This window comes from Trachypithecus francoisi, unplaced genomic scaffold, assembly GCF_009764315.1.
Source record: "Trachypithecus francoisi isolate TF-2019V2 unplaced genomic scaffold, Tfra_2.0 Lachesis_group11, whole genome shotgun sequence".
NCBI classification, from domain to species: Eukaryota; Metazoa; Chordata; class Mammalia; order Primates; family Cercopithecidae; genus Trachypithecus; species Trachypithecus francoisi.
The window spans coordinates 15,739,038-15,766,746 of NW_022681456.1; the positions used below are offsets into that span (position 1 = coordinate 15,739,038).

Consider the following 27,709-nt stretch of genomic DNA (forward strand, 5'->3'; position numbering starts at 1 on the left):
ACTAAGAGGCTCATCAAGTTGTGGGGAGGATGAAATGAGATAATGTATGAGATAATGATGTCAACCATAACAACGGGACCTAATGTATTTATTGAGCAATATCAGGTACTGTGCTAAGCACTTTAGGTCCATGGTCTCACTGAACCCCCAGCTCAACCCAATGAAATATTATGATTGTCTCCATTTTACAGATGAGGAAACTGAGAATCACAGAGGGTTTTGTGGCTCAACATAACCAGTAAATGATGGAGATGGGATTTGAACCCAGGCCGTGGAGCCCTGAGCCCACGCTATAGGGCCTGGCACAGAGTAAATGCTCAACAAATGTTGAGGTCATTACTATTGTTCTTATCTGGCTAAATAATATATTGCTAATTTGAGGCAGTTAGGACAAGAAAGCACTGTGCCCATTTTACAGGTGAGACCCTTGTGGCCCACAGGTGACCCAAAGCCCAAAGTGACCACCCACTGAGTCATGACAAGGCTGCATCTCTTCCCCTTTATGACCACATTGTCATCTTTGTCAGTCATTGAAATTAACAGGACAGATATGATTTATGCATCCTGGGTGCTGAGCTCTGGAAACACAGAGAAAAGAGCAGGAGGGCCTTGAGTGGAAAGAGCAAAACTTTGAGAGCCTGAATTCCAAGCCCAGCTCTGTTGCTTGTTTTTCATTAGTTTGGGGATAGCCACGTCATCTCTCAGAGCCTCTATTTTCTCATCTGAAGAATGGGTTACCATGAGGATTCAATGAGCCCGTGGATGTGCAGTGGCCTAGCCCAGGTCAGGCACCAAACAGTCATTTACTGAATGTTACTCAAAATGAAATGAAGGCCAGGTGTGGTGACTCATGCCTGTAATCTCAGCACTTTGGGAGGCCGAGGCAGGTGGATCACTTGCGGTCGGGAGTTTGAGACCAGCCTGGCCAACATGGTGAAACCCTGTTTCTACTAAAAATACAAAAAATATTAGCCAGGTATGGTGGCACACACTTGTAATCCCAGCTACTTGGGAGGCTAAGGCAGGAGGATCGCTTGAACCTGGGAGACGGAGGTTGCAGGGAGCTGAGATGGTGCCACTACACTCCAGCCTGGGTGACAGAGCGAGATTCCATCTCAAAAAAAAAAAAAAAAAAGAAATGAAATTGAATATGATCACTGCCCTGGAGCAGTTCACAACCGAGCCATCCCCTCTTCTCATTTAATATGTACCTCAACTTCTGAAAACTTCTACTTTCAAGACAAACTACAGATGGGGATACACACAGCAGTCATCATATTGTGATATTTGGGGTTTCACAGACTCGTGCACAGATGTTACCCACAGAGCTCCCTTGGCTGGCTTTGGCAGAGTCCATTGGCTCCCTTGAGGCTGACATCTCAAGGTGCTTCTTGGTTACTCCCTTCCCTAAGTCTGTCTCGAAGCATTTGAGAAACGTCTTGCATTTTTAGATTAATTGCCCTCTGTAGGAGGATGCCCCAAATCCCGAGTTCTAAGCTGCGGTCCAACTCATTTTTGCCCCGACTTCAATCAGGTCCGGTATCCCTTGCCTTGGTCTAGACACCCAAGTTGGATTTTCCCAAAAGCATCTTCAGTGTCCCACTTCCTGGGGTGATCCAACATTCCCAGGGTGCCCTCAAACCAGCAGACCCCCCACCAAGATGCTTTCTAGGGATATATACTGAACAGAGTCTCTCTCCATCCCAGAAGCGTCTTCCTTCCTTCCACCCGAGCCATCGCCTGCTCAGTGACTCCCAGGTCTTTATAGGTCACTGAGCCAAGAGGCCAGCAACCAAGCTTGCTGTCCTGGGTGGTCAGAGCCAAGGTGGAGCCAGGAAGTGGTGCGTGAATTGACTGGTGTTTGGGTTCAGCCCTGCTGGAATTTCCACATATTTTGCTAACTGTTTGTTTTAAGAGTGAATATATTCAATGCAGGCTGTCCCGACTGTTGTCCAGGTCTGACAATGACACTGTGGTTCTTAATCAGTGACCCCACGCTGCATGCTCCTTCACTGCACCACCCCATATTGAAATGCTTTTCCCAAAAAGGGCAAGTTGGGTCAAAGTCATTTTTCCTCCTCTCTGTAAATTGCTATCAGTTGCCAAAACCAACCCCCACCAAACAGAGGCTCTTACAGGTCAACAGCCCCAGCCTACTTCCATTTCCTGAGGTTCCCAGTATTTTCTAAGATACAAGGGCCAAAACATAAACACGAAACTTGTTGTGCATTTTCAATATTTGCATTTGGCAAGTTAAGGCTTTCAACAAACAAACACAGTACAATGCAGTATCATAGGGCAGGCCATGAGTTAATTACAGGATTGATGTTAAGATTAATTCCTAGTGTATATGTACATTCTGGTCTGGTAATGGGACCAAGCTGAAAGTTGTCAGTAACATCTGGCTATACTGTGATATCGCTGCAATTTGGAAAAAGCTTAAAAAATTCAGCCTTGATGCCCCTTGGCCCTCCAGAGGTCTCCACTATCACTCTGAATCCTTAACCGGGATGGGTCTGACTCCCAAGCACCCCCTTTCTTAGTCACCCTCTACAGACTGTTGAATTACAGAAGAGAGAGAAGCAGAGTAAGCAGTGTCGAGTTTCTATGGAGTTATCTTAAGGAATGAATCACTTTAGACATAGTGCTTTGAATACACTAAAGGAAATTATATTCTAAAGTACTAAATACACTTGGTTAAGTTCTTTTTTTTTTTTTTTTTTTGAGACGGAGTCTCGCTCTGTCGCCCAGGCTGGAGTGCAGTGGCCGGATCTCAGCTCACTGCAAGCTCCGCCTCCCGGGTTTACGCCATTCTTCTGCCTCAGCCTCCCGAGTAGCTGGGACTACAGGCGCCTGCCACCTCGCCCGGCTAGTTTTTTGTATTTTTTTGGTAGAGACGGGGTTTCACCGTGTTAGCCAGGATGGTCTCGATCTCCTGACCTCGTGATCCGTCCGTCTCGGCCTCCCAAAGTGCTGGGATTACAGGCTTGAGCCACCGCGCCCGGCCCGGTTAAGTTCTATACGTAGCAATGTTTTAATGGCACAGATAAGTGGGTACCTTCTGGATTTGTGAGTCTGTGGGCCTGGACCCTGATCTGCCCCAGCTCATAACCAGGTTACGCTTGCTGCCTGGGAGAGGTGGTACCTGCAGGTGGGTGCGATGCCACCCAGGGCTGCAGCAAAGGACACAGTATGTGGTGTCTGGCCCCTGGTGTGAAAGGCCCTCTGCCCAGCTCAGCCCCAGCATGCTGCCCTCATTTCAGGAGAAGCCAAACAGGGCAGATTGCTGCAGGCCTCTAATAGAAGAGTTGTCACTGGTGCCGATAGCACTAGGATAAGAAGCGACTTGCTTTGTACAAGTTTAGGCCTTAGCTCTTAGATGAGTTTACTAGGGCTGCTGTAATAAAACATCACCAACTGGGTGGTTTACACAGCAGAATGGATTGTCTCACAGTTCCGGAGGCCAGAAATACAAAATCAAAGTATCGGCAGTGCTGGTTCCTTCTGAGGGCTGGGAGGGAGAAGCTGACCCAGTCCTCCCTCCTTGGCTTGTAGGTGGCCGTCTTTGTGTTCACATGGCACTCTCCCTGTGAGCATGTCTGCCTTCAAATTTCTCTTTTCTGTAAGGACACCAGCCCTACTGGATCAGGACCCACCCCGATGACCTCATCTTTAACCTGATTTCCTCTGTAAAGGCCCTAACTCCAAAGAAGCTCACATTCTGAGGCAGTTTAGGACATCAACATATGAATTTGATGGGGGTGGGGTGGGAGGAGGACACGGTTCATCCCATAAGACGGGGGTCCCCAAACCCCAAGCCACAGACCAGTACTGGCCTGTTAGGAGCTGGACCACCCAGCAGGAGGTGAGCGGCAGGCGAGCAAGCGAAGCTTCATCTGTATTTACGGCTGCGCCGCATCACTCACATTACCGCCTGAGCTCTGCCTCCTGTCAGATCAGTGGCGGCATTAGATTCTCATAGGAGCTCGAACCCTATTGTGAACTGTGCATATGAGGGATCTAGGCTGCATGCGCCTTATGAGAATCTAATGCCTGATGATCTGTCACTGTCTCCCATCACCCCCACATGGGACCATCTAATTGCAGAAAACAAGTTCAGTGCTCCCACTGAGTCTACATTATGGTGAGTTGTATAATGATTTCATTGTGTATTATAATATGATAATAATAGAAATAGTGCACACAATCAAGGTAATGCACTTGAATCATCCTGAAACCATGCCCCTGACCACTGGTCCATGGAAAATTTGTCTTCCACAAAACCAGTCCCTGGTGCCAAAAAGATTGAAGACTGCTGCCATAATAGTTCCTAAGATGCTGTATGTCTTAGAGGTGCCTGCCTGCTTCCCTTGGTGTAGCTGTCAGTCCTGGTTTCACTGTGAGACTTGTGACAGTGACAGCCACTACTGGGGAAGGGCAGGTGCTTGACCTCTGTTTCTACGTATTCTGAGTTCTGGTGCTGAGTTTCTGTCTTCTTGCCTAAAAAATCTCCCTCCATCCACTGCCCAGCACACCTGCTTCTTACTTCCTAACATCTGCTAAAAAACCCACCATCCAGCCGGGTGCAGTGGCGCATGCCTACAATCCCAGCACTTTGGGAGGCCAAGGCAGGTGGATCACCTGAGATCAGGAGTTTGAGATTAGCCCAGCCAAGATGAAGAAACCCCATCTCTACTAAAAGTACAAAAATTAACCAGGTGTGGTGGCACATGCCTGTAATCTCAGCTACTCAGGAGGCTGAGGCAGGAGAATCGCTTGAACCCGGGAGGCGGAGGTTTCAGTGAGCCGAGATCATGCCACTGCACTCCAGCCTGGGCAACAAGAGCAAAACTCCATCTCAAAAAAAAAAAGCCCACCATCCTTCCACTTACCCAATCCATGTTGACTTTATCCTTTGCCCCGATCCTCTCCTACCTAGAGACTCTCAGTTCCACTTCTGGAGCCCCCAACCTTCAGTTCCCCGCTTCTAGTCCTGCTGCCCCTGCAGCCGCATTCCCACCCTATGGCCACTCACGGCCTCATTGCACCATCCTCCTCATGGGTCTCTCTGCCTTGACCCTCTCCCTCCTGCAATCCTTCCAATCATGTCTTTCCTAAAACCCAGCTGAGAAAAGATCACTCACTCAGGCAGGCAGCTTCAGGGTTCGTGATGCTCTATGAAATCAAGGCCAACGTCCTTGGCTTAGCTTTTAAGGGACTCTACAGTGTTGAAGCTTTTTAGACCTTGTGTTAGTTTGATTAAGTTATAATCACAAAGGACCATTGCCTGGGTGGCTTAGACAACAGAAATTTACAGCTCACAGTTCTGGGGGCTGGAAGTCCAAGGTCACGGTGCCAGCGTGGTCAGGTTCTGGTGAGGGCTGTCTTGTTGGCTTGTAGACATCTGCCTTCTCTGTGTCCTCATATGGCAGACAGAGAGAAAGAGCTCTCTCTTCCTTTTCATATAAGGCCACCAATCCTATCAGATTAGGGCCCCACCCTTATGACCTTGTTTAACCTTCATTATCTCCTAAAAGTTCTATCTCCCGACAAAATCACATGGGGGTGGGGGATGGGGTTAGGGCTTTGTATTAGTCAGGGTTCTCTAGAGGGACAGAATGAATAGGATAGATGTATCTATAAAGGGGAGTTTATTAAGGAGTATTGACTCACACAATCACAAGGTGAGGTCCCACAATAGGCCATCTACAAGCTGAGGAGCAAGGAAGCCAGCCCGAGTCCCAAAGCTAAAAGAACTTGGAGTCCGATGTTCAAGGGCAGGAAGCATCCAGCACAGGAGAAAGATGTAGGGTCAGAGGCTAAGCCAGTCTGGTCTTTTTACATTCTTCTGGTACTTTTATTCTTCTGGCTACACTGGCAGCTAATTAGATTGTACCTACCCAGATTGAGGGTGGGTCTGCCTTTCCCAGTCCACTGCTCAAATGTTAGTGTCCTTTGACAACACCCTCACGGACACACCCAGGGACAATACTTTGCATTCTTCAATCCAATCAAGTTGACAATATTAACTATCACAGGCTTCAAATAAATTTGGAGGAAGGACAGAATGCAGTCTCATGCAGATCTCATATGTTTATTGAACATGTACTGTGTGCTGGGCACTATTCCAGGGATAGAACAAACTGAACAGTGGGTAGGCAGAAAACAAGTATTATATAAATGCCTATATAGGTATATGTAAATTATATCTACAAGATATATAAATGTAGATATGCACGTACATGTCCAGGTACATATATGCTCACGATGACCACAGGTAGTGTTAAGTGCTGGGGGAAAACAAAGCATGGTAAGGGTGATTGGGGACAGAGAATGTCAAGGAGGTGACACTGCTTTAAAGAATGATCACAGCCGGCACAGTGGCTCACACATGCAATCCTAGCACTTTGGGGGGCTAAGGTGGGCAGATCCCCTGAGGTCAGGAGTTCAAGACCAGCCTGGCCAACATGGTGAAACCTCATCTCTACTAAAAAAAAAAAAAAAAAAATTAACCAGGCCTGGTGGCGCATGCCTGTAATCCCAGTTACTCAGGATGCTGAGGCTGGAGAATCACTTAACCCAGGAGATGGAGGTTGCAGTGCTCCGAGATCACACCAATGTGCTTCAGCCTGGGTGACAGAGTGAGACTCCATCTCAAAAAAAAAAAAAAAAAAAGCTCAGGAAAGTTTTCTAACATGCCGGCATTTGAGCAAACTCAGTGGTCAGGGTCAGCCACTGGAATTCAACCCTTTAGATCAGGAGTCTGCAAACCTTTTCTCTAAAGGACAAGATAAATATTTTTGGCTTTGTGGGCCACATGGCGTTGGACTCCATCAAAACTACTAGCCAGCTCTGACATTGTTGTGTCAAAGCTGCCACACGCTATATGGACACAAATGAGCCCCAGTGAAACTTTATTTATGGACACAAACATTTGAACATCATATAACTTTCATGTGTCACAAAATAGTCTCCTTTTGATTTTTGCATTCAATAATCCAAAAATGGAAAAAATCCTTCTTAGCTCAGGAGCTGTACAAAAACAGACAGTGGGCCACGGCGTCTGCACATCTCTGCTTTAGAAGAAGCAGCTGTAAGATGCTTTTCCCAGTTGTGGAATGAGAGTCATTCAACGGCTGCTGAGTCCTAGAATACTTGTCCCCAAAATACAGTAGGTGCTCAATATGCACTTGTTGAAAGGGAGAAAGAAGGGAGGAAAAGAGAGAGGGGGAAAAGGAATCAGAGCTTCAGCAGGCCTTGGAAGTGGCGTTCTCAGCTCCAGAGCCCAGGCTGACATGACTGCCCCTCCCTGCCTCCTTTTGAGCCTGGCTGCAGGACCATTTCCTTTCATTCCTTCAGGACCTCTGCAAGCTTCCTAGGCAAAGAGGTGTTGACAAGGCTATGAAAATGCCCATGGGCTCATGGCCTCCTTTGCACACTTAGGGGCAGGTGTCCCGGGGTCCACAAAGAGCGAGCCAATGTCTCCTCCCACCTAAAAGCTTCCATTGTCCCCACCGCAGACATAAAGCCAGAAAAGGATGTATGTAGCCACAGTCCAAAGCCCACATGTGCCCTGTGCCCACCGTAATAACTCCCAAGTGCTGCTAATCTGCATTTTGACCAGGAGAACTTTGGTGCCCACTCAGAAAAGTCATTTGCATCCTGCATGCAGGGCCCCTGACTGCTATATTAATCTCCCCGTTTCTCCCTTCCTGAGTCATCTAATATTGCTGCTGGCTAATTAAAACATCAAAGCGCCAAGTACAACAGCCCTGCCAGAAGCTTCCTAATGCCTGGTTTCAAGTGTGCAATCCACTGAAACCCAGGGTGGAGGGTGGCGCGGCTCACACTCGGGCAGCCAATTACTTGACTCTTAACAACCACCCCTCACACATCTGGGACCTCCACGGATGGCCTCTTTTGTTAGTCCTGTTATCTCGTTCCTCCCACTCCCTGGCGATGAAGGCTGTCGGCTGCTGCCCACAGGCCACACCCTGCTCCTCCTCCTCCTCATGCCTGGCCCCCCACCCTCTGAGTCCTGGGCCCAGACCCGATGTCATCACCACATCTGAAACCGGGTGTGTAGGGAGAATGGCTGGGGTGCCTTCCTCTGGGCAAGGTAGGATTTTTTTTTTTTCTCAATGATACAGGTTGTCGGCATGATCAGAGGAATGTGTTTACTACAAAGCCCTGCCCAGATGTGACTTTCATCACCTCCAAAACTCCTCCTGGAAGAGACAGGAGGAGAGACAGGATCCTAAAGAAGTGCTTAGGGTGCCTGGTCAGGCCTTTAAACAAAGTGGGGTTGTTTATATGCAAATTCCTAAGGAAACATGGGCACAATAACTGAGACAGAAACTATCAATGAGAAACAAAGGGAAGAACTCATCCAAACCTTTATCATGCTCCGAGTGTGGTAGTGTAGTAATAATACTTGCAGACGTAATAATAATAATACAAGTAATAATAATATAGGTAATAATATAAGTAATAATAGTAATACAAGTAATAATACAAGTAGTAATAATACAAGTAATAATGCTTGCAGAAGCATTGCAGTACTACTAGTAATACTAATACTTCTAATACTATAAGTTGGGCTAGTGGTCACATTATAATAACATTTATAATAATAAATAATGGCTAACATTTAGGGGGTGACTGATCATCCAAGTAAGAGATGACTTGGTCAGGGCGCTGGCCAGTGGAAGGGGAGAGGAGTGAATGGATTCTAGAGCTAGCTAAAAAGCTAAGATGGGTGATCACCAGTGATGAGTTGGGTGTGGGAGATAGAGAAGAGGCTGATGACTAAGATAGCTCCCACCTGTGGCGTGTCCCGCACAGACAGTTGGTAGCACCCAGCACTGAGGAGGACCAGATCTGGCCAGGGCGGGGAGACGTGGAAGATTATGAATCCTATCACCTTCCGTGGGTTCCCTGTGCTGCCACAGCCTGCACTCTTCCGGAGCGATCTTTAACAGTGGCACACTCTTCCCCTACCTCCTGTTCCCCAGGCTCCAACATGGCGCCATGAATGCTTCAGCACAGAACTCTTATTCCACTGGCTGCGAAGGTGGCCATGATAATTCTCTTAACTTAGGACATTTGCATGATCTGTTCTCTCTCCTTGTAAGACCTTGCTTCCTCTTCTTTGCCTGTCTAGGACGTACTTATCTTTGGTCGTGACCTAGAGGTTAGATGTCTCTTCTATGCACTCCCACCTCCCCTGTGTTGCCAAGGTCCCATGTAATGGCATCCATTGTGCTAAATCGATTGCCATGGCTCATTCAGTTTTCATCACCTCCTACAGGACTGTGACTCCATGGGAGCTGAGATCACATCCATCTAGTTTGTCCTATGGTCTTGGTCTCTGCTGCCTCACCTGGCACATAGGAACTACTCAATAAACGTGTTAAATGAATGAATTACTCCTAATGGCCAAGAGGCAGGATAGTCAAGCTGTTAAGGACATGGTTTGATAGCCAGACTGCCTAGATTGGACTCCTTTCTTCAACTTATTAGCTCTGCAATCTTGGGCAACTTAACCTCTCTGTGCCTCAGTTTCCTAATCTGTAAAATGGAGATAATAAGGTTGTTGCTTGGCACATAGTAAGTACTCATTTAATGTTAGTTATCAGTATTAGTCCTTCGCAGTTCTCTGTGACTTCTATCCTGGACTTAGCGCATTTGATCATAATTCACAGCTACCCTCACCAGCCTGAGCTCCTCCAAGTCAGTGAGATGGGTGCCCTGCCTCCTTTCTGATTTTATCTCCTTACACTTGCCCTCATGCATACACTGCAGCCACAGTCAACCTCCTTGCTGGTCCTTTGAACTTAACAAGCTCATTCCCACATCAGTGCCTTTGCACTTGCCCTTCTCCCCTCCACTTAGTTACAGTCACCTCCCCATTTTCTATTCTTATCATCACCTGGAATTATATTGATCCTATGTTAGTTTACTTACTGTTTATCTCCACCTCCACCACATAACACTTCAGAGAGCAAGGTCCCTGTCTTCTTCACTGCTGAATCCCCAGTGCCTATTTATTGAGCATGTATTATAATAGGTGCTCAATAAATACTAGTTGAATGTATGAATACCCTGCCTCAAGGTCACTGTGCACTGATGTACTCTTTGCATGAGTGTCACTTAACATTGGCTCATCTTCTCCCTGACCTTGCTTGGCTTTCGCATCAGGGTGCGCCTGCTGCCCCTCCCTTAGAGTTACTAAGTGACCAATGCTTGCCTGATGCATGTGTGTGCCTGTGCCCAGGCAAGTAGACAATAACCTAGGAGCATCCAAGACAGATGTGATCCTAGGCCAGGCATGATGGCTCACACCTGTGATCCCAACACTTTGGGAGGCTGAGGCAGGAGAATTACTTGAGTCTGGGAGTTCAAGACCAGCCTGGGCAACATAGTGAGACCCCTGTATCTACAAAAAATACAAAACAATAGCTGGGCATAGTAGCATGCACCTGTAGTCCCAGCTACTTGGGAGGGTGAGGTGGGAGGATCGCTTGAGCCTAGGAAGTCAAGTCTACAGTGAGCTATGATTGCACCACTGTACTCCAGCCTGTGTGACAGAGCGAGACCCTGTCTCAAAAAAAAAAAAAAAAAAAGACAGATGTAATCCTTATCAGTGAGGTCTAAAATGAATGGGCCAACACTGGTCAGCCTGAGACTTATCCCCACTCACCTACTGGTCAAATTGTTTGCAGAGTGAAGACAAATGGGGGACTAAAGTTCCCCATAAACAGGCTCTTCCATGGTTTCTTTCCATGTAGGTGTTCAAGACAGAGGGGACAGTAAGTGCAAAGGCCCTGAGGCAGGAACAAGCCTGGAAGTTTTGAAAGTCAGAAACCAGAAATTTGGGGGCAATATTCTTTGCTTGAAATTTTTTCAATTTATTTTATTTTATTTTATTTTATTTCATTATTATTTTTCTGAGATGGGGTCTCGTTCTGTCTCCCAGGCTGAAGTGCAGTGGTGTGATCTTGGCTCACTGCAACCTCTGCCTCCCGGATTCAAGTGATTCTCCTACCTCGCCTCAGCCTCCCAAGTAGCTGAGATTACAGGCATGCGCTACTACGCCCGGCTAATTTTTGTATTTTTTAATAGAGACGAGGTTTCACCAAGTTGGCCAGGCTGATCTCGAACTTCTGATCTCAAGTGATCCGCCCGCCTCAGGCTCCCAAAGTGCCAGGATTACAAGTGTGAGCCACTGTGCCTGGCCCAAAATTTTTCAGTTTAAATCTTTGTTTTCTCAGTCCTTGCCAGAAATGGTGAGTTTGGACTGTCACAGAAAGGCCTAGAAATCCAAGTAAATCAACCCAGCTTTAGGTTTGATTCCTCGGTGCTAGGGGCTGTTATCATTCAAAGAGGCTGATGGTGTCCTTTCAGTCATGTATTCATTCAACAAATGTTCACCAAGTCCTTACTCAGTGTGTCAGATCCTATGGAACCAGAGAGACCACCTTTGAGTTCCTGATCCCTCTCCCCAGAGCAGAACCCAAGAGGCTCTTCCATGGTGTTTCTTTCCATGTAAGTGGGGAAATCAGGTTCCCAGGAACCTTGTACATGTCAACCAGGGAGGGCTGGATCTTACTCTGGATATAGACAGTTGGTGACTCAAGGCAGATCCCAGGAAGAACAATGGCTCTCCCAGCCTCCGTGGAGACAATGTTACGGTCCACTCAAGGCCCTGCCTCATCTTCCACCTTCATTCTCTCCTCCAGCCCCCTGCCTCAGGAAAACAGTCTCCCACAAAGAATGGCAGCCCCTCCAAGTGTCCACGCTTCCTCAAAGTCAAGAACTGGGAGACTGACGTGGTTCTCACTGACACCCTCCACCTTAACAGCACATTGGTGAGTACTCCAGCAGGGTATAGACGAGGGGGTGCAGCTGCATCACTGTCCACATTTGGAGTCGGATAAGTCTTTGTTGTGGGGGTTGCCCTCTGTTGTAGGGTGTTGAGCACCACCCCTGACCCATACCCCCTAGATGTCAGTATGCCCCCTTCCAGGTTGTGACAACCAAAAATGTCTCTGACAGCAGAAGCACCGCCCCCTTGGACAAACACTGCCATTTTAAGTTCCAGTTCCCTTTCTAACCTCATGCATTTCAAGGAAATCACCTCCCTTCTAACAACAAGCAGCCAGAAAAGGCAGACAGTAAAACACAGATAACACAGGTCAGGCACAGAGGGAGGGGGAAAAGTCTCTTGGGTAACCACCAAACTTCACACTCATTTAATAGGCTCCAGTAAAACAGTGGGCCTTAATAGCATATTCCTTTCCCTTTAGATGCACTAAGATAGGGAAGCTAAAAGCAGACTTGGGGAATATGCCTGCAGCTGCAGGAAAATGTATGGGAACAGACACAAAAATTCTCCCTCCCAGATAAGCAAGACAAAGAGACACAGAAACATTTCAAGACTGTGATAAACTCTATCACCCTAAACCCTTAAATACTCTTAGTCTGTAGAAAAGAGTGCTCCTCATTGAGACAAACACCTAATGTATGCGGGGCTTGAAACCTAGATGATGGGTTGTTAGGTGCCCACCATGGCACATGTATACCTATGTAACAAACCTGCGATGTATCCTGGAACTTAAAGAGAAAAAAAAAGAGTGCTCCTAACCTAACTCAGCCAGAAGCCCCGCTCAGGTTTATTCTTTAAAATAAACCTGTCTCTGATTGTTAAGCCACTTTTCATGTTTCTTTCTTCCTTCTTCAACTCTTACAGTCTCCAAGACATTACCTAACATCCCCTGGGCAAGAAATTCACCCCTGTTTGAGAACCACTGGTGAATTCTCACTCTCTTATGTAAATGCTTTTTATTCATGAACCCAGTATGCAAAAGAATCTAAGGAGAGTTGCTGCTTATGAATACCCTCTCTGTCTCTCATAGTCTGACCACTGGTGGCGTATTGAACAAACCCTTCCTTGATTTCATAGTGTGTCCTCAATATTTTTATTTCATATTTTTAATAGTCAACAAACTGCTATATTGTTTTAAATTTTTGTTGAACCTGGGCCTCTTGGAGGAACGGTATCTGCAAGCTATTACAATGTAACAAATTGCCCTGAAACTTATTGGGTGAAAACAACTATTAAAACTATGTATAATTTTTCAAAAGTCTATGGATTGGCTGGGTGGTTTAGTGATCTGGTCCAGACTCTGTTGATTTTGGTGAGGCTTTCTCATGCATCTGTAGGTATGTCTGAGGGGTCGACTAAGGTCAGGGTGGTCTAGGACAGTCCTGGCTGAGATAACTCAGCCCTGTTCCGTGTGGTCTCTCCTCTTACAGCAAGCTGGCTTGGGCTTGTTCACATGTAGTTGCAGGATTCTAAGAGAATGAGCAGAAACATGCAAGAACTCTTGAGGCCTAGACTCAGAATTGTCACAGGGTCATTTCTGCCACATCCTAAGGGTCAAAACCAGCCCAGAGTCAAGGGGTTAAGGGATAGGCTCCACTTCTTCATGGAGAATTGCTGTAAAGCCACATCACAAAGGAAGTGAATACAGGGAGGGGAAAAATTAGGGCCCTATTTTGCAATCAATCTATCATAGATGCATTAAAATGAGTTACTGTGGCCACTGTATTCCTCTTTGATCATCATGCAAAATCTAAAAATATTTCAGATTTTAGTACCAGTGATTCTGATTCCTAGTCAAAAAGCTTCTGTTCCCAAGATGAGTAGAGCAAATACTTTAGGAACCTGAAAATGCTACTTAGTGTTCCTTAACACGGCTATGACCATATTCAGCAAGGATTTGAAGCTGGTACTTGAGAAATTGCCTCTGGGAATTAAGGGCCAGGTAAATTCAACCATGAATATGAGATCCAAGCCTACAGCCTAACACCTGCCACTCTTGGGTAAAACCAAGCAATAGCCCAAATCTCTTGATCTTCCAGGAAACGGGATGCACTGAGTACATCTGCATGGGCTCCATCATGCTTCCTTCTCAGCATCTACGGAGGCCTGAAGATGTCCGCACAAAAGAACAGCTCTTCCCTCTCGCCAAAGAGTTTATTGATCAATACTATTCTTCAATTAAAAGGCAAGTGTATGTCAATTCTGGGGAGCCCAAGGTAAGTTATCGAATGTTGGAGACAAAGATGTCAGCCCCAACTTTGCAAACCAAGGCCAAAGCACAAGGCCTCTGCCATACACAGAGGCTTAAAACTGGCTACCCACAGGTCACATCTGTTCCCCAGAAATGCTTTTGTTTCACCTGCAAAGGGTTGCTTATAATTTGAAAAGTTTCAAGCAATTCCATGCCTAGATACATACCCTAGAGAAATTCTCACACCTGTTCACAAGAAACCATCAGTAAGAATGTTCACTAAAACATTGTTTGTAGCAGGAAAAAATTAAAATTAGAGATCCAACAAGAGACCAGGCACAGTGGCTCATGCCTGTAGTCCCAGCGCTTTGGGAGACCAAGGCGGCAGATTGCTTGAGCCCAAGAATTCAAGACCAGCCTGGCCAACATGGTGAAACCTTACCTCTACTAAAAATCCGAAAATTAGCAGGGCATGGTGGTGCACACTTATAATCCTAGCTACTTGGAAGGCTGAGGCATGAGAATCGCTTGAACCCAGGAGATGGAGGTTGCAGTGAGCCAAGATCACACCACTGCACTCCAGCCTGGGTGAATACAGTGAAACTCCATCAAAAAAAAAAAAAAAAGAAAGAAAGAAAAGAAAAAGAAACCATGTAAATGCCATCAACAGGAGAATGGGTAAGTTGTGGTATATTCCAGTGATGGAATACTATACAACTGTAAAAATCAAAGGGATTAGTGCTCTGCATGTTAATGGAACTGCAGTTCGTAGCTAACTTTGAGCAAAAGAAAGGATAAATTGTAAAAGGATACATCTAGTATAGCACCATTTATATGAATTTTTTTATTGATTTTTTTTTTGAGACAGAGTCTTGCTCTGGCTCACTGCAGTCTTGCTCTTGGCTCACTGCAACCTCTGCCTCCCAGACTCAAGCAATTCTCTGCCTCAGCATCCTGAGTAGCTGGGATTACAGGCATGCGCCACCACACCCAGCTAATTTTTGTATTTTTTGTAGACACAGAGTTTTGCCACGTTGGCCAGGCTGGTCTCGAATTCCTAGCCTCAAGTGATCCACCCTCCTTGGCCTCCCAAAGTGCTGGGATTATGTGAGCCACCATACCCAGCCTATATGAATGCTTTAAACATGCAGAATGACATTGTACATGGTTGAAGGATAGATACACATGTGGCGAAGATACAAACAAGTGTGTGAGAATGGTAAACGCCAGGTTCAACATAGCAGTAACTTCTGAGAAGAGAATTGTCTACCATGGGAAAGCCTTCCCCAAGAAACTATTATATTATTTTTTAGGCTTGGGACATGGGGGTTTATTATATTATCCTGTATACCTTTCTGTAAACCAAAAATTTTTCGTAGAAATTTTTTTTAACTTTCTAAAATTGAATTCATTGCCAACATTTAAAAATTAGAAGAGTTCCCTTTAAAAGTCAGATTTCCAGTTTCTCTGGAAAGATTTGGCAGTCATGGGCCCCCGCTCCTGTCAGGTGACAAGTGGCAGGAGTGGAGTCATGGCTGCCCCCTTTGGACAAGGCCTGGCTCACCTGTTTGCCACAGTCCCCACCCAGCTGGTTGAGTTGTATGTACAATGTTCAGCCTTTGTGGGCATTTGAGTTTGCAGTGTCTGCTTTATCTTGCATCCAGAAATCAAACTGTTGCATCCAGAAGTCAACTTGGAATTTTTTGTAGCTTCTAACCTCTTGGAATAGCTCTCCCCTTCCACCAACTTCTAATTCAGAAGACGGGGTGATATTCCCATGTCCCTTCCTCTTCATTCAGATTTGGCTCCAAAGCCCACATGGAAAGGCTGGAAGAGGTGAACAAAGAGATCGAAACCACTAGCACCTACCAACTCAAGGACACAGAGCTCATCTACGGGGCCAAGCATGCCTGGCGGAATGCCTCGCGCTGTGTGGGCAGGATCCAGTGGTCCAAGCTGCAGGTAGGTGGTGAAGTCAGATACCTTGAAGAGCCCATAAATGAGGGAAGAGGGGAAGGGGAGTGGATGGAGCTTTAAAAAGGATAAGCTTCTGTCAAGGGTATCTGATGGCCATGGTGACCTATCAGATGGTGGTCATAGGGTCCCACATCTAAGATCACAGCCAGCTCTAGATGATAATCATGTCTTATTTAGCCAACGCAGTGCTTTTGCAAAAATGAACTTGCATATCTCTTGGAAGGGAGGGCTTATACTTTTCAGTTGACCGCAGACCTCACCACTCCCTTTTGTCTTGCACCTACTCAGCTTATTTATCTGCCTACTCCCTGAAGGCATTCATTTCTGTGTCCCTTGGTTATGATTTTATTTTAGGAAATAGTTTAAAGTTGGAAGTAGATTTGTTATCAAGGTCAGGGTTTTTTTTTTTTTTTTTTTTTTTTAATCCCTAATCCCTAGTAACCTAACAGGAAATGTAACCAGCCCATTTAAACTCCCCTTCATTTACTATTCCTTTCCCACGTTCACTTACATGCCATGCCTACTTTTAGGGGATTTTTTTTTTTTTTCTGCTCAAATTGGCCTTGGTTATTAGGATAGAAAAGAGAAAATATAAAATGCAGCCTGGGACTCAGTAATGAGGTGCCCACTTCACCAATGGAGCAGCAACTGGAGTGGGATCTGGGTTCTCCTAAAATGGGAAGATTGCGCTGGGGAGCTAGAGAGGGAAATAAGAGGCAATCAGTTCCACCCTGCGCCTCTTCCAGGTATTCGATGCTCGCGACTGCACCACAGCCCACGGGATGTTCAACTACATCTGCAACCACGTCAAGTATGCCACCAATAAAGGGAACCTCAGGTGAGCTGACCAGCTGGGCATTGGGGAGCAGGGGGTCAAAAGTCCCCACAGCATTGTACTTTGACTCTGGAGTCAGCTCACCTGCCAGGAAAGTGCTCGTCATCTCAGGCAGACAGGCCGAGCAGGGAGAGGTGTCCTGGCATCTTTTTTTTTTTTTTTTTTGAGACAGAGTTTTGCTCTGTCACCCAGGCTGGAGTACAGTGGTGTGATCTCGGGTCACTGCAACCTCTGCCTCCCAGATTCAAGCGATTCTCCTGCCTCAGCCTACTGTGTAGCTGGGACTACAAGCACCCGCCACCACACCTGGCTAATTTTTATTTTTAGTAGAGACAGGCTTTCATGATGTTGACCATGCTGGTCTCAAACTCCTGACTGACCTCAAGTGATCCACCCGCCTCAGCCTCCCAAAATGCCAGGATTACAGGCATGAGCCACCGCGCCTGGCCCCAGCATCTTTATTCCATACCCCATCCCATGTTCCTTCTTTTCTGGGGCAAGTGGACTCCTGTGTGGTTTGCAAAACTACAGCAGCAAACATCATGTTCAACCCACAGTTCAGCATCCTTTGTGGAGAGGACAGGAACAAATAGTTGAGATTCCCAGGAATCGGAAAATCCTATTTCTTGTGGTGACCTGCTTTTACTGTGTCTTTCTCTGTCACCTGGAGACAAACCAAACCAAATCTTCCTTGGTTTAAAAGGCAATTTCTCTTGCCGATGCGATGGGAACTGCCCCTTCAGGTTCCACCCAGCCAAGCCACACCTTGGACTCCTCTTCAACAATACAAAGGACAAAGCCACAGGCAGCAGGCCGAGGCAGGCAGACATCCATGTGGCTGGTGGCGGCCACGCTGGCAAGTCTCAGCTGGGAGAGGGACAGGTGGAAGGGAACAGCTGGGGCCCCACAGACAGCCAGCTACACTTGTTGACTCTGCTGGCTCACTGCTGCCATGGCATCTGTTCCCAGCCACTGAGCACCAGTCCCATCTTGGAGCCACACAGGATCACTGCAGGGATATTCTCACACGCCCCTGGGCTTCACTGAGTTCATCCAAAAGTGGCTTCTCTGCATGAAGCATGAGTTTTCTTAGATGTGTCTCTTCTCTTCCTTAAGAAGGAAATGGGGTTTGCCAATTTTCTGAGTTCACCAGTAAGAAAAGGGCCTGTAATCTAAGCCTGGGCCTGCATGAGGAATTGGTATTTAGGTCTCTTTCCCAAGACAACTCTTTTCCTGGAGACCTCACCCCTTAAAGAATATTAAAGAACCCTCCCATATATCTGGACCTGGTTAGGCCAGGTCCTCAAGGAGTTTATGGGCTCTTGGGCTCTTCTGCTGGTGGATTCCCTTTTTTTTTTTTTTTTTTTTGAGACAGAGTCTTGCTCTGTCACCCAGGTTGGAGTACAGTGGCATAATCTTGGCTCACTGCAACCTCCACCTCCCAGGTTCAAACAATTTTCCTGCCTCAGCCTCCCGAGTATCTGGGATTACAGGTACGCACCACCATGCCCAGCTAAATTTTGTATTTTTAGTAGAGACGGGGTTTCACCATGTTAGCCAGGCTGGTTTCAAACTCCTGACCTCAGCTGATCTACCTGCCTTGGCCTCCCAAAGAGCTGGGATCACAGGTGTGAGCCACCACGCCTAGTCTCTTCTGGTAGTTTTCAAATGGGGCTGTGAGCAGGCTCTGAGTATGGTCACCCCAGGCCCAGCAGTGCACCTCCACTTTTTTCAGTGCTGTATTAGGGGGTCTTTGTGAGATCTATTAAAGAAAACATTCAGCAGATTCTTTTTCTTTTTATACTTTTTAACCCTCGTGTCTGAAAACGATGAGAACTATATAAGAATGTATACCACGCAGCCGGGTGCTGTGGCTCACGCCTGAAATCCCAGCAAGATGGGAGGCCAAGGTGAATGGATCACTTGAGCTCAAGAGTTCGAGACCAGCCTGGGCAATGTGGTGAAACCCCATCTCTACATAAAATGCAAAAAATTAGTAGGACGTGCTGGAGTGTGCCTGTAGTCTCAGCTACTTGTGAGACTAAGGTGGGAGGATTGCTGGAACCCAGGAGGTGGAGGTTGCAGTGAGCCAAGGTTGCACCACTGCACTCCAGCCTGGGTGACAGAGTGAGACTGTCTCAAAAAAAAAAAAAAGTATATCATGTGATAGGAATAATCTGTGCGTAAGAGGGGAAGGATAGCAGAGAGAAGGAGAGAGGGAGAGATGCAGGTTTACAGTGTGCTCAGGGATGAAGGAGAGTAGAGGCCTAGATATGTGTTCTGGTTCTTCCGTTGGTCTCAGTTTCTGCACATAGAGTAGGCATCACACCCCACTCACTGTGTGTGATTCTGGTGTTTCTAAACACACTTTAAAAATATCCACATTACACAAACACCCTTTATCGGATGTTCAACCAGAGAAACAGCAATGTGTTTTAGTGCTGGAGGGAAAACTGTTTGACTCACTGTGTGTTCATCTCCAAGATGGCGCCTCTGTTAAGAGATCTTTAAGAGCGTCTTTGACTCCATGTGATTTTGGCCTTCAGCCTGGATTCTAGACTCACCTTCAGCTGTGATGCATCACCCCTGCAGAATTACATGCTACATTGTCTTGTGTAGAGAGTACGACCTAAAAACCATGCTCAGAAAGAAGGCCCTGTGAAACTAGATGAGACGGGAGGGGTTGCTGTATGGAGGAAGCGGATTTGAATCAGGTCTTGAACTTGGACGTAAAATGGAAGAGGGGGGTTCCAGCCAAGGGGATCAGCAGGGACACAGTTCTGGACAGAAATGTTTATGTGAGAAGATCTAGAAGCAACGAGTTGGACCCAAGATGCCATCTTTGTGTTGACACAAGAATCCAGGACCGTGTTTCCATAGCCTGGGATGGGGGACCAATGAGTCCAGCTGGCAAGAGCTCCTGCCGTGAGATGACATTGAACTACATCGTGAGAAAGTTATTTTCCTTTTTTTTTTTTCTTTTCCAATCCTGATGATGATGTCGAGGAGAAAGGCTCAGTTTGGTGCTAAGATATTGTTAACACCTAATACTTGTTGATCTCCCTTTTAACGGAGAGACCAGGGCTCCAGATAGGACCTTCAGCAGACAACAGCTTTCCACAATTAATAAAAGAATACAGCCTTCACTGTTGCCTGTTTAGGCAGGCGAAGCCAATGGCTGGTGACCTGCAGTTTTCTTTTAAATAAATAAAATGTGAATGCAAATGCAAGCTGATTGCTTTTTAATCAGAAGTCTATAAACTTTGGTCTGGTAAGGGGGGTGGGCAAAGTGGATGAGAATTAATGATGACTGGGAGAAGACTGGAATCCGGATTCTGCAGCACATTACTATTTTTTTTCTTTCTTTTTTTTTTTTTTGAAATGGAGTCTCGCTGTGTTGCCAGGCTGGAGTGCAGTGGTGTGATCCCAGCTCATTGCAACCTCCACCTTCTGGGTTCAAGCGATTCTCCTGCCTCAGCCTCCCAAGTAACTGGGACTACAGACATGCGCTACCACACCCAGCTAATTTTTGTATTTTTAGTAGAGACAGAGTTTCACCATGTATGCCAAGATGGTCTCCATCTCTTGTCCTCATGATCCGCCTGCCTTGGCCTCCCAAAGTGCTGGGATTATAGGCATGAGCCACCATGCCTGGCCTATAGTGCATTCTTTTTTTATTTTTATTTTTTGAGATGGAGTCTCACTCTGTCGCCCAGGCTGGAGTGCAGTGGTGTGATCTTGGCTTACTGAAACCTCTGCCTCCCAGGTTCAAGCGATTCTCCTGCCTCAGCCTCCCAAGTAGCTGGGATTACAGGCATGCACCACCACACCCAGCTAATTTTTTGTATTTTGAATAGAGACAGGGTTTCACTATGTTGGCCAGGCCAGTCTCGAACACCTGACCTCATGGTCCACCCGCCTCGGCCTCCCCAAGTGTTGGGATTATAGGGGTGAGCCACCGCCCCCCGCACATAGTGCATTCTTAAAGGGAAACAGGGTCTGATGTTGCCATGGAAATGACTGGCTGCAAAATAACTCTTTGGAAGACTGGCTCAAGTCAGTATTTAAAAGTCTCCAGCTAGAAAGAGATTCTTTCCTTCAGCATGGTGGCATGGGGCCTCCCACCCCCTCCACCCTTTTCCTCACACCATAGTTCCGGTGGAGGAACAGAGCATGGCCCCTCCCTTCCGACCGCCGCTCCATTGGCGCTGAGGACCTTGGCACGGAGGTAATCCACCCTGAGCCTCAAGCGGCTGTGGCCCTGGGTGGCACCATGTTTAGTATATTCCCACAGCTCAAGTCCCGCCCTGATGCCGGGTGTTCCCCTCTCTCCACCGCAGGTCTGCCATCACCATATTCCCCCAGAGGACAGACGGCAAGCACGACTTCCGAGTCTGGAACTCCCAGCTCATCCGCTACGCTGGCTACAAGCAGCCCGACGGCTCCACCCTGGGGGACCCGGCCAACGTGCAGTTCACAGAGGTGCGAGCGTTTCCGCCCCCTACCCTGCCCCAACATGGGCTTTTACGTCCCCAGACTTTACCCACAGACTTTTTCGGCCTTAATACTATCCTCACAGGGGGAGCCGCCAATGGGGTCGTTTACTCTTCTCCAAACCTACTTCTCCATCAGGCTGTTCCCCATTCTAATTATTTTACAGCTGGACATTTGGTCACTTTCATGCCATTACCTCACTCAGCTCTCCTGATGGGAACTGTTCTCCCATTTCACAGATGGGTAGACCGAGTCTCACTAAGGCCAAGTGAGTTATTCAAGACTGCTAAATGGGCCGGGCACGGTGGCTCACGCCTGTAATCCCAGCACTTTGGGAGGCTGAGGGGGGTGGATCGCCTGAGGTCAGGAGTTCGAGACCAGCTTGGCCAGCATGGTGAAACTCCGTCTCTACTAAAATACAAAAATTAGCCAGGCTTGGTGGCACATGCCTGTAATCCCAGCTACTCAGGAAGCTGAGACAGGAGAATCACTTGAACCTGGGAGGCAGAGGTTGTGGTGAGCAGAGATCGCGCCATTGCACTCCAGCCTGGGCAACAGAGTGAGACTCCATCTCAAAAAAAAAAAAAAAAAAAAGACTGCTAAATGAGTAGAGAAGAAAAGCTAGAACTACAGTCCAAACCTCCTGCCTCTCACCAGGAAAGGAAGAGCCAAGAAATGGAAGCCATATCTGGCATCCACCTTTTCTGAGTTACGAGATATGTCAGTTTCATATCATTCATTCATTCATTTGTTGATACGACAATTTGAGCCACCCGAGCCTTTGAGTAGGCTCGACTTTGCCTGTCACCAGTATCACTACAGTTACTGGTAGCCCAAGTCAATTCATAAAAGCCACCAGGAAAGTGACTACCACCATCTCCCTGCTCAGGGTTCCTTCCAGGTGGTAGTGTGGGCAGGTAGCACAGGTAAGACATGGTAGCTTATACGGACCATGCCCACACTACAGCATAATCACATCCTGGGTCTAGAATGATCTCAGGCACACAGGCCTGCTACCACCTTTCCTTTATCACCCAACTCATACCCTGCTGAATTTCACCATTGTCCTTTGCTCAAGCCCCTCCCCGGTGGTACCTCCTTGAAGATGTAGCTGGCAAAGCTAAGGGCTGCTCCACTCCCTCCTGGCTGCTGACTTGGTTTGCATGTGGCTTTTCTTATGAAAATGTTATTCTCATGAGGAGGGGACTGTAACCAGGGCAACCAGGAGCTGCACCTGTGCCATTTTAGAGGCAGCCAGGCTCAGACTCCCTGCTCCACTTGGCTGAGCGCTAACTGTGTACTTGGCTGACCTTGTCTTCGTGGTCACCAGAACATAAACGCCCCAACCTCTTCCTCTCGCTCCATCTCTGGAAACCTTGCTGAGCAGGACGTGTTCTCCTGTACCATGATTTGGTGCTTCCTCTTTTTACTAAGCACAAAGAATCATTCCAAACCTAACCATGTAATTTTACATTTTGAAACCCTCTTAACCCTGCCCTGATAGGGACACCTGTGGCTGTTGGTCACTTGAAATGTGGCCAGTCCCAGTTGAGATGTGTCATAAGAGAAAATATACACTGGATCTCAAAGTCTGGGTCCAAAAAAGAGAGGGAAATAACTCATTGATCTTTTTTTTTTTTTTTTTTTTTTTTGAGACAGTCTCGCCCTGTTGCCAGGCTGGAGTGCAGTGGTGCAATCTCAGCAACTCTGGGTTCAAGCAATTCTCCTGCCTCCGCCTCCTGAGTAGCTGGGAGTACAGATGTGCACCACCATGCCCAGCTAATTTTTTGTATTTTGGTAGAGACAGGCTTTCACCATGTTGGCCAGGATGGTCTGAATCCCCTGACCTCATGATCTGCCCACCTCAGCCTCCCAAAGTGCTGGGATTACAGGCATGAGCCACTGTGCTCGGCCTGTTGATCATTTTTGATGTTGAAATAGTAATAATATGGATACATTAGGGTAATATATTTATTAACAAATTAATAGAGTCACTGGATTAATAAGTATATTTTTAATTTTAATGTTAAATATATTTAAATACACTCATAATTTATTATTAATAAATTAATGTTGATATTTAATGTATTATTTGATATATTTATTGGATGAATAAGTGTGTTACATATTTAATTTTAATGTCAAATATATAAGAACATATGATAGTAATATTTTAATATACTATTAATAAATTAATATTAATATCAAGGACATCGTTGAACTTTAAGATGAGTATATTATTAAAATTATTTTATCCCATAATTTGAAGAAGTCTAGCAAAAAAAGATAAAATCAAAATTATTTTCACCTGTTGTTTTTCTTTCTAATGTGGCTACTAGAAAGTTTTAATTACTTAGGTGGCTTGCATTATATTTTTGTTGGACAGCTGCTCTAACAAATGCATTTTATACTATAATTCTAATACATCTGCCTTCATCAAATTCAGCAGATTTTCTTTGTATCTTACAACACCTAATACAAACACGGAGCTGGCAACCTGCAGATACACTTGTTAGTCAGATTCAGCCCTTGCCCTCTAGGAATTCCAGTGAGCAGGGAAGACCCGGAAAACAACGCTCAGTGCCAGAGGAAGGGTTTGCCCTCTGTCCTGTGGGCCCATGAGAAGTCATGCTAGTTACTAGGTTAGTGCAAAAGTAATTGTGGTTTTTGCTATTGAAAGTAATGGCAAAACCCGCAATTACTTTTGCACCAACCTAATACATGGTGATGTCAGAGAGAACTTTATAAAGCAGGTGACATGATGGTCCAAGAGCCTCCAGAGGAAATGTCTCCTGGGGGCTTGTATTTGGATCTCTATCCACCCCACCCCCGCTTCCCACATAAGGGTCATGTTTGTAGGGTGTGGGGTACAGTGGCATTACCTGGCCGGGTCTGCTTGCAGATTTGCATACAGCAGGGCTGGAAACCCCCGAGAGGCCGCTTCGATGTTCTGCCGCTCCTGCTTCAGGCCAACGGCAATGACCCTGAGCTCTTCCAGATTCCTCCAGAGCTGGTGTTGGAAGTTCCCATCAGGCACCCCAAGTAAGAGGGACCAGCAAGGGGTGGGAGAGGGTGAGTGGGTTTTCCCAGTGCCCCTCTTTGCCCAGCCCTGTCCCCCCCGGCTTTCTTTCTAGTCCAGACAGAAGCTGAAAGGGGAAAGGGGGGCTTGGTTCCTGTCCTCACTGCGGGCTTGGGCAGAGTGAGTTCCCTCAAGGAGCAAAAAGACCTCTTTGACCAGCCTAGAGACCACCACCTTTTCTGAACGAACTCACTCCTAAGCCATTAACAAGGACCTGCCCTTCTTCCAGCCCTAAGCATTGAAAGAGCAGAGGCACCATACTGTCTTGTTGTGAGCATGCTTTTTCTTTTCCAGTTCCTTTTTTTTTTTTTTTTTGAGACGGGGTCTGCCGCTGTTGCCCAGGCTGGAGTGCAGTGGCACCAACATGACTCATTGCAGCCTCGACCTGCTGGGCTCAAGTGATCCGCCCGCCTCAGCCCCTGCAAGTAGCTGGAATTACAGCCACACACCGCCATGCTTGGCTAATTTTTGTATTTTTTGTAGAGACGGGGTTTTGCCATGTTGTCCAGGCCGGTCTTGGACTCCTGGGTTCAAGTGATCCTCCCGCCTCAGCCTCCCAAAGTGCTGGCATTACAGGCATGAGCCACTGTACCTGACCCACATTTTCAATTGAGAGAACTGTTTAAAACTCTATAGGATCTGATGATCCAGTCCTGTAGAGTTTTAAACAGTTCTCTCAATTGAAATGCAAATCAAAACTACAATGAGATAGCATCTCACCTCAGTTACAATGGCTTATCCAAAAGACAGGCAATAACAAATGCTGGCAAAGATGTGAAGAAAAGGGAACCCTTGTGTTGGTGGCAATGTAAATTAGTACAACCACTATGGAGAACAGTTTGGAGTTCCTCACAAAACTAAAAATTGAGCTACCATATGATCCGACAATCCCACTGCTGGGTATATACCCAAAAGAAAGGAAATCAGTATATCAAAGAGATATCTGCATACCTGTGTTTCTTGCAGCACTGTTTACGATAGCTGCAACACTAAGGAAGCAACTTAAGTGTCCATTAACAGGTGAATAGATAAAGAAAATGTGGCACAGATACACAATGAAGTACTATTCAGCCATAAAAAAGAATGAGATCCAGTCATTTGCAATGACACGGATGGAACCGGAGATCATTACGTTAAGTGAAATAAGGCTGGCAGAGAAAGACAAACATCACATGTTCTTACTTATGTATAAGATTTAAAAATCAAAACAATGGAACTCATGGATATGAAGAGTAGACGGTTGGTTACCAGAGGCTGGGAAGGGGGTGAGGGGAAGATTGGGACAGTTAAGAGGTATATAAAAAAAAATAGAGACCTGGCATGGTGGCTCACGCCTGTAATTCCAGCACTTTGGGAGACCAAAGCAGGAGGATCACCTAAGGTCAGGAGTTCGAGGCCAGCCTGGCCAATATGGCAAAACTCTAACTCTACTAAAAATACAAAAATTCCCTGGGCACGGTGGCATGTGCCTATAATCCCAGCTACTTGGGATGCTGAGGCAGGAGAATTGCTTGAACCTGGGAAGCAGAGGTTGCAGTTGAGCCCAGATCGTGCCACCGCACTCCAGCCTGGGCAACAGAGCAAGACCCCATCTCAAAAAAAAAAAATAGAAAGAATGAATACAACCTATTATTTGATAGCACAACAGGATGACTCTAGTCAATAATAACATAATTGTACATTTTAAAATAAAGAGTGTAATTGGATTATTTGTAACTCAAAGGATAACTGCTTGAGGGGATGGATACCCCATTCTCCATGATGTGCTTATTTCACATTGCAGGCCTGCGTCAAAACATCTCATGTACCCCATAAATACATGCGCCTGCTATGTACCCACAAAAATTAAAAATAATAATTAAAAAAAACTCTATAGAACTTGGTGTGGATCAAGTTCAAAAGGAATTTGGAGTCATAAAGTTGCTTCAAGGTCTCAGGGCAGCAACACAAACAGCATTTGCCCTTTGAGGGTGAAGGACACCCGCTGTGAGGCACTAGACTCACACCTGGGATCGAATAAAATCGAGGGGGTTGCTAACACACTCAATAATAATCAAGATAAATATAAGAATGCAATATTTTTAAATCAAAATTAATGTTTCATTTTATTTTTCTAATTGATGTGTAATTGCATATATTCATGAGATATATAACGATGTTTTAATATATATAATGTGTAGTGATCAGATCAGGGTAATTAACATACCCATTGTCTCAAACACTTATCCTTTGTATTGGAAACATTCAATATCCTTTCTTCTAGCTATTTGAAAATGTATGTTAATGTTAACTATAGTCATCCTACAGTGGTATAGAACAGTAGAACTTATTCCTTTCTAGCTGTAATTTTGTATCCTTTAGCAAATCACTCCCCATTCCCCCTTCTCCCTCTACCTCCCAGCCTCCAGCATCCTCTGTTCTACTTTTTACTTCTATGAGATCAATTTTTTTTTTTTAGCTTCCACCTATGAGTGAGAATATTCAGTGTTTAACTGTTGGTTCATGGTTCATTTCACTTAACATAATGTCTTCCAGTTCTATCCATGTTGCTGTGAGTGACATGGTTTCATTCTTTTTTATGGCTGAATGGTATTCCAGTGTGGAGATAGATAGATAGATAGATAGATAGATAATTAATTTGGAGTTCATGACTCCAAATTTCTTTTGAACTTGATCCATACCAGACCTGGTAGAGTTTTTTTTTTATTTATTACTTTTCATTTTTGTGGGTAGATAGTAGGTGTATATATTTTTATATATGTATTTATCTATGTATATATTTATGTGGTACATAAGACGTTTCGATATGCGCTTGCAGTGTGAAATAAGCACATTGTGGAGAATGGGGTATTCCTCAAACATCCTTTGAGTTACAAACAATCAAATTATACTCTTTAAGTTATTTTGAAACATACAATTATGTTATTATTGACTATAGTCAATATATATTTTATATACATATATATATATGTATATCTCACGCATTTTCTTTACCTCACACATTTTCTTTATCCATTCATCCATTGTTAGACATGTAGGTTGATTCCATATCTTGGCTACTGTGAATAGTGCTGCAATAAACATGGAGATGTAGATATCACTTTGACATATTGATGCTCTTTCCCTTTTTTTTTTTTTTTTTTCCGAGACAGAGTCTCACTCCAGCCCAGGCAGTGGTGCGATCTTGACTCACTGCAACCTCCACCTCCCAGGTTCAAGCCATTCTCCTGCCTCAGCCTCCCAAGT

General features: G+C 45.8%; 1 protein-coding gene across 2 annotated transcripts in view; it reads left to right on the plus strand.

Moving 5' to 3' along the window:
- Positions 1-27,709, plus strand: part of NOS1 (nitric oxide synthase 1) — a 190,594-nt gene that overhangs the window by 101,412 nt on the left and 61,473 nt on the right. For both annotated transcript variants that reach the window (XM_033220447.1, XM_033220448.1), the window contains 6 exons: positions 11,742-11,870; positions 13,927-14,072; positions 15,878-16,040; positions 16,802-16,893; positions 21,231-21,372; positions 24,287-24,426. In XM_033220447.1, coding sequence (XP_033076338.1) covers positions 11,742-11,870; positions 13,927-14,072; positions 15,878-16,040; positions 16,802-16,893; positions 21,231-21,372; positions 24,287-24,426 — 812 coding nt within the window. The remainder of the gene's footprint in view (positions 1-11,741; positions 11,871-13,926; positions 14,073-15,877; positions 16,041-16,801; positions 16,894-21,230; positions 21,373-24,286; positions 24,427-27,709) is intronic.